Source organism: Aptenodytes forsteri, unplaced genomic scaffold, assembly GCF_000699145.1.
Source record: "Aptenodytes forsteri isolate BGI_AS27 unplaced genomic scaffold, ASM69914v1 Scaffold163, whole genome shotgun sequence".
Taxonomy (NCBI): Eukaryota; Metazoa; Chordata; class Aves; order Sphenisciformes; family Spheniscidae; genus Aptenodytes; species Aptenodytes forsteri.
The window spans coordinates 1,032,711-1,039,775 of NW_008795332.1; the positions used below are offsets into that span (position 1 = coordinate 1,032,711).

General features: G+C 38.1%; 1 protein-coding gene across 2 annotated transcripts; it reads left to right on the plus strand.

Annotated features, from left to right (window-relative positions):
* Positions 1 to 615: 615 nt before the first annotated feature.
* LOC103899604 (beta-1,4-galactosyltransferase galt-1-like) lies at positions 616 to 6,199 on the plus strand. Of its 2 annotated transcripts, XR_002086195.1 has the most exons (3): positions 616 to 710; positions 4,066 to 5,605; positions 6,086 to 6,199. XR_002086195.1 is itself a non-coding variant. In XM_009280101.1 (2 exons), exon 2 carries the CDS (start codon positions 4,127 to 4,129, stop codon positions 5,441 to 5,443), a length of 1,317 nt encoding a protein of 438 aa, XP_009278376.1. In that variant the 5' UTR covers positions 616 to 710; positions 4,066 to 4,126; the 3' UTR covers positions 5,444 to 6,036. The 2 variants fall into 2 exon arrangements, 1 of the variants encoding a protein (XP_009278376.1); XM_009280101.1 differs by lacking the exon at positions 6,086 to 6,199 and having other exon boundaries at positions 4,066 to 6,036.
* The last annotated feature ends 866 nt before the right edge of the window (positions 6,200 to 7,065 follow it).

The following is a 7,065-nucleotide window of genomic DNA, read 5'->3' on the forward strand; positions in this document are numbered from 1 at the left end:
ACTGTTCTTATCTCAACCCATGAGTTTTCTCACTTTTACTCTTCCGATTCTCTCCCCCATCCCACTGGGGCAGGGGGAGTGAGCGAGTGGCTGTGTGTGGCTCAGTTGTTGGCTGAGGTTAAACCATGACGTGATTAAATACTAAGTTTTATTTCCTGGTCTCACAACTGTGCACACAATTGCTGTGTTGATTTCATGTCTATAAAGTGGAAGAGATAATCTTAACAGAGGACTAACCTTACCCAAAAGCTCCTCTGAAAAACACAGTGGGCTATTTAAGATTAGACTGTTGAAACACATTAGGATACAGCTGATCTAATGGAAAGTATTTAAAACCTGATCTAGATAAATCTCCAAGAACATACACACAGACACCATAAATAGAAGAAAATGATCATCTATCATTCTCCCAGTTAACAAATATGACTGTTGAGAGGCTGAGATGGTATAAACATCAATTGAAGAATGTATCATTCAATTAACTCAAAGTTGCTTATGTGAGAAAATGACAGAAAGCAAACTGATTTGCCGTACAGGAAGCTAACGAAGTCACGGGATTTCCCACAGACGGTCCAAAGAACTAGTATAATTGTAGAGGAAGCAGATGTTGGGGAACAAGCAAGGTTGCAAGGTCTCTCATTTCAGTGGGAGCGTAAGGCAGAATTGGAGCACTGGAAAGCATGAAGTGCTAGACAAAGAGGCTTGAAACTGTGAGTAAATAAACTATCGTTTGATTCCTCTTACGTTCAGGAGGGCATGATTTTGCACGTTCTGGTGAAATATCAAGACTGCACATAACAAACAAGGACTCCATTATTTTCTTTTTACGTAACAACTGAAAAATGCTGAGGTGTTGTCTATTCCAGGCAAAATGGGTGACAGTGTTTTATAAGCTTCACTAAAACAGTTACTAAAAGCAAGGGTCTTATTGGTTGTATGACTAAGTTTCTTGAACTTTGTTGGTATAACATACCTTGCAGTAAAACGTTCTCTACCAGTTTCATCTCTGTACTGCAGAGCGGTATAAACCTAAACAGGCAGAGAGGGTCCAGAGTTGCTAATATATTTTAAAACTCCTCTTTTAAAGAGGAGGGATATTTTTCAGTTTCAGAGCACACAAAATATTTTCTTCAGTAACAGAGACCATAGTGGTATCAGACATGGTGAAATACCAGTCATTTGCTCAACATTGGAATGTCATCTTCCATGAAGTGAGGCTTTGCCGACATGTTCATTTGAACAAAGGACGGTACTACTCATTGTTGTTAGTCTAAAAATAAGCTGTTAGGATGAATTTGCATTGCCCAAATTGGGTAACATATGCATACAAAATTTGTGAAGAGAAATGATATCAAAAGTTTGTTTGCACGTAGTTAAAAATGGACAACAGAATGTTTCACCTAGGAGACATGATGCAAAGGAACATTTGAGTGAACTTCCTGCTTTGTGTAACTTGCACATAAAACTAAGATGGAGACTTCTGTGCAGAGGGACAGGAATTGCTCTCTTTTTACATTGGCTAGAAAGTAGTGGTGTTCCAAAAGGAAGAGGGGATAAATGAGAGTACTTGCCATGAGTGGATTTTAACATTAGGTCTTTATTGCAGGAAGAGACTACTAGTTTTCTAATATTTCTTAAATCTTAAAAATGAAATTTTCATGTAAATTTCCCAAGCCTAATTTAATAGGAAATTTTTAAGGCATATTGCTGCCTGGTGTAAGACTGACAGTTGAAAACATATTTCACCAGAACAGTGTAATGATTTTTGCACTTAGCATCTGTATAAAAAAAAAAAAAAAAGGACCCTGTATTTCTGTAAATAAACGTGACAGACATTAATGATGAGGAATTTTATCAGTGCTTTGTTTCATCTCACCCTTTAGTAAATTTGTCCCATCTCTTATGCTGTAAATCATCCTCCCCTGAAAAGTTTATATCAGGATTAGTTGATTTTCTCTACTTTCCTCAGTCACTTTGTTGTTCTCTTAGATGGTAAGATTGGACCCATAAACTACTCTACTTTCACAACTTCATTGAAGCTCCTGTCCTCGGTGCTTGTTACATGCCTCTCAATCTTCAGACCTATTCCCATCTCTGTGAAGAATTCTGTTGATTTCTTCCAAGAGAACACTGACAGCTAAATCCCACCTCCAAAGTGGGGGGAGAGAGAGAAAAAAAAAAGGGGGGGGGGGGGAAAAAAACAATTGTGGATAAAAAACAAGAACTAGAACTTGAACTGACTATTTTTCCATGTTGTTGTTGGCTTCTTTTTCTTTTGTGGTTTTTTTCTTTCCCTGAAGTTTGCTGTAAGCATTTTTCAACCCCACTTCCCTGTTAATACTCTTATGAAAAAGAACACCTCACTCTAAAATATTCTTTCTCTTAGTTTTCTAATAGACAGCATGTTAGTAATTGTAAGTGATTTCCAATCCAAAAATAGGAATAACAATAAGTATTTGAAGAACTTTGGTGCAAGCTGATAACTGATGATGCAGCCCTACTTTTATATATATTGTCATCTTTTCTATGCAAATATCACTTGCAAGGTCCTGCTTAGCTACTAGTGAGCTAATGACAAAATGCATATTTGGATTTTATTGGTTAATTGAGGAGGCAATACTAGAAGTATTTAAAGCAGATGAGGAGACATCTTCTGCAGAACTGAGTAACTTTAAACTTTGTGAGCATATTAGGAAAACTATTCTGCACATGCGGTGTAATCTTAAAATTGGTGAATACCAACACTTGCATGAAAGTGGAAGATGTACAACTTACATGACAATTTGCAGAGAGCAACACAAGATTTTAACTTTAGAGAATGGGTCATTACACATCATTCAAAATAACTTCTTATGTTTTTTGAGGTAAAAAAATGAAAAAGAACAGTTGAGGTACATCTTGGATTTGCAAATTACACCAGGCAGCAGTGCTTTCATCATGTTCTTCAAACCTAGTACTCTGAAGTCAGAATAGAGCTGCAACTAAAGTGGCACTTTTGTGCATAATTAGAAAGCGGCTGTTATTCAGCTGAGATGGAGTGCATACAAAAGAGGACAGAACACCTATGAATGGTACAGACAATGGTTAATTTTTCTGATGCATTGTTGTGATGTGTCATATTATATCACGTCCTCATGGCTTCTCATAGAATAAAGCAAGGTTTGGTTTAGTTTGGTTTTGTCTTAACTTGCCTTCCATCTGCTTGATGGTTTAAGCAAGTGTAAATATTGAGCTATGATTGTGTACTGAAAATCTTCACTTTGTAGTCTGATTTGGTAACATCTTGGATAACTTGAAGTTTCCATGGCAAGGTTAAAAAGTTCAGTAGTGCATGTGGTCCCAATGAAGGGTCACAATATTCACACAAAGTCCTACTGAAATCAACTGCTGATTTAGAACTGTGGTCTGAGACTTGGCACCTTTAGTGGCAAAAGCAATTTACATTTAAGGTAATCTCAGCCACCTGAACAACTGTAAAGGTCATTCTTTTCAAACCTCTTTTCCTACGTAGTGTTGAATACCATAGGATCCTACTAGGCTCTGAAAATACACTAGGCTCTGGAAACATTTTCTTTGTGACTTGGGAATCAGGACACTGAGAGACTGTGACAGGACTACTCCTACCCAACACAAAGGAATGCCGTTTGAATTTGTGTTCACAGCACCTTTTTTTAGGAAGAAGAGGGGAAAGGATAACTCTAGTTTTACAAGCTTCTCAGAATAGCAAAAGATAAAGAATGTGGGTTTTCACTAACATAAAATTTCTTCCAGGCCTCAAAGTGATTCAAATTACACTATATCACCATTACTGTATACCAAAATAGCTGAAACTGTTGCACTGGGCCCAATTGTAGAGTAAAATATAATAAAGTTCGGAATGAGGAGGTGTAAGAGACCTCTACATTTTTTCCAAACCTGTACAAAAAGTCAGGTCTTCATACTAAAGTTTGAAGTATCAAAACAGTAACTAGTGTGTTTAAGAGAATACAGTTCAATACAAAACATATTACTTCTTTTTGGCAAATCACTGAAAGAGTGCTTTTTTGTGTGTTTGTTTTATTTTAGAGAAAGTGAATAGAAGACTGAGTGTAAAGGTCTGTTAAGTTCCAAATTGTGAAATTCAGCAATGTTACACTGTGGAAAAAAACATATTTGTGGTGGTGTTGCATGTATTTTTTTTGGAAGCATTTTAATCTGCTCCTGGAAAGATCTTCAGCTACAGAATAACATAACTAGAAAATTCTTCCCCCAGGCAACAACTGCCAGTCCAGCAGGTCAGCTTTGTAGGGGAAAACCTGCTCAAAATGCAATAACAGCATTAAAAGATAACAGAACTTTTATTATATCCCCATACTTTGATGACAGAGAAAGCAAAGTCACTCGTGTGATTGGGATTGTTCATCATGAAGATGTAAAACAACTATACTGCTGGTTCTGCTGTCCACCCGATGGAAAGATATATGTATCAAAAGCAAAAATTGATGTTCACTCAGATAGATTTGGATTTCCTTATGGTGCAGCAGATATAGTTTGTTTGGAACCCGAAAACTGTGATCCAACACATGTATCAATTCATCAGTCTCCACATGGAAATATTGACCAGCTGCCAAGGTTTGAAATTAAAAACCGCAAGGCTGAGACCTTTTCTGTTGACTTCACTGTATGCATCTCTGCCATGTTTGGAAATTACAACAACGTTTTGCAGTTTATACAGAGTATGGAAATGTACAAGATTCTTGGGGTACAGAAAGTGGTGATCTATAAGAACAACTGCAGCCATCTGATGGAGAAAGTCTTGAAGTTTTATGTGGAAGAAGGATCTGTAGAGATAATTCCCTGGCCAATAAACTCACACCTCAAGGTTTCTTCTAAATGGCACTTTTCTATGGATGCAAAAGACATTGGCTACTATGGACAAATCACAGCTCTAAATGACTGTATATACCGTAACATGCAGAGAAGCAAGTTTGTGGTTCTTAATGATGCTGATGAAATAATTCTTCCCCTTAAGCACCCAGACTGGAAATCAATGATGAGCAGTCTTCAGGAGCAAAACCCAGGGACTGGCATTTTCCTCTTTGAGAACCATATCTTCCCAGAAACCATATCTACTCACATGTTCAACATTTCATCCTGGAATACTGTGCCAGGTGTTAACATATTACAGCATGTTCACAGAGAGCCTGACAGGAAAGATGTAATCAATCCCAAGAAAATGATAGTTGATCCACGAAAGGTGATTCAGACTTCAGTCCACTCTGTCCTACGTGCTTATGGGAACAGTGTGAATGTTCCCATGGATGTTGCCCTCATTTATCACTGTCGGGTGCCCCTTCAAGGAAACCTTCCCAGAGAATCCCTCATCAGGGATACAACACTGTGGAGATATAACTCATCATTAGTCATGAATGTTAACAAGGTGCTATATCAAACCGTACTGTAAGCTCAAAAGTGAAACCTCGGTTATAAGGAGGGACAGTGGAGAGCTACCCATATCATGGAGAGGCAGAGAATATCATTTAAAGGTCACGTTAAAATCACTTCCATGGGAAGTTTACGTCTTACAGAGATTTAGGAGAACAGCCCTTTTATGTACTGTGCAAAGGTAAATGCATTTCATTTGTGAACTGAATCAAAATATCCAGGGAAGAGATTTTCAAAACCAAAAAAAATTATTTGATCCAAGAAGGATGGTTGAGGCCTCAGTCCACTGTTTTCTAGAGATGTTTGCATATGGTTGGGAAGAGCCTGATGACATTGTTGTTACATGTCTTTGCAGGAAATTGGTGTGACATACCTCTCACCAGGGATACATCCCTTTGGAGATACATTATACATCTTTGGCTCTGAAAGTTAACTCTGTTGGGTATTCTACAATTTTAAGTGCAGCAATGAAATGTAAAGATGTTGCAATAGGCATTTAATGCTATGTTTTCCCCAACAATAAATGCACTGTATATTTAAGATCATCTATTACTGACGGGAATGAAGGTCTGTAATTTATGGCCTTCACCACGAGAAAAAATCCCACCATAGAACTCTTCCTACAGAGCTTGAGAACAGCCCTTTTATATACTGTGCAAAGGTAAATGCATTTCATTTGTGAACTGAATCAAAATATCCAGGGAAGAGATTTTCAAAACCAAAAAAAATTATTTGATCCAAGAAGGATGGTTGAGGCCTCAGTCCACTGTTTTCTAGAGATGTTTGCATATTATTGGGAAGAGCCTGATGACATTGTTGTTACATGTCTTTGCAGGAAATTGGTGTGACATACCTCTCACCAGGGAATCAAAATATCCAGGGAAGAGATTTTCAAAACCAAAAAAAATTATTTGATCCAAGAAGGATGGTTGAGGCCTCAGTCCACTGTTTTCTAGAGATGTTTGCATATGGTTGGGAAGAGCCTGATGACATTGTTGTTACATGTCTTTGCAGGAAATTGGTGTGACATACCTCTCACCAGGGATACATCCCTTTGGAGATACATTATACATCTTTGGCTCTGAAAGTTAACTCTGTTGGGTATTCTACAATTTTAAGTGCAGCAATGAAATGTAAAGATGTTGCAATAGGCATTTAATGCTATGTTTTCCCCAACAATAAATGCACTGTATATTTAAGATCATCTATTACTGACGGGAATGAAGGTCTGTAATTTATGGCCTTCACCACGAGAAAAAATCCCACCATAGAACTCTTCCGAATGCCAACACTGTATTTTGTTGTAGGAATGATTCAACTAGCAATGGCTGTCTCTAAAAAGTAAAAGTACAGGTGTAAACGACTGGATTTTATCATTATGTAATTATCAAATTTCCCTTTACTTGTTTTTAAATTGATTTGCATTTTGAAAACATAACGGCTTGCTTGCGTTTCTCCATTTTAGACAAGTTAATTAGACGAACTGACAGTTAAACGTTGGGGTCGAATCCAGGGACCTCCCCCAGCAAGGTACGGCCCTACTGCGCTGTCTGCGCTATTCCTTCCCGGGATGCCGTGTGCGGGGGGCTCTCCCCGGGACACGGCACGTTGGCCAGGGTGAACGGCGCTCCCGGAGTCGTC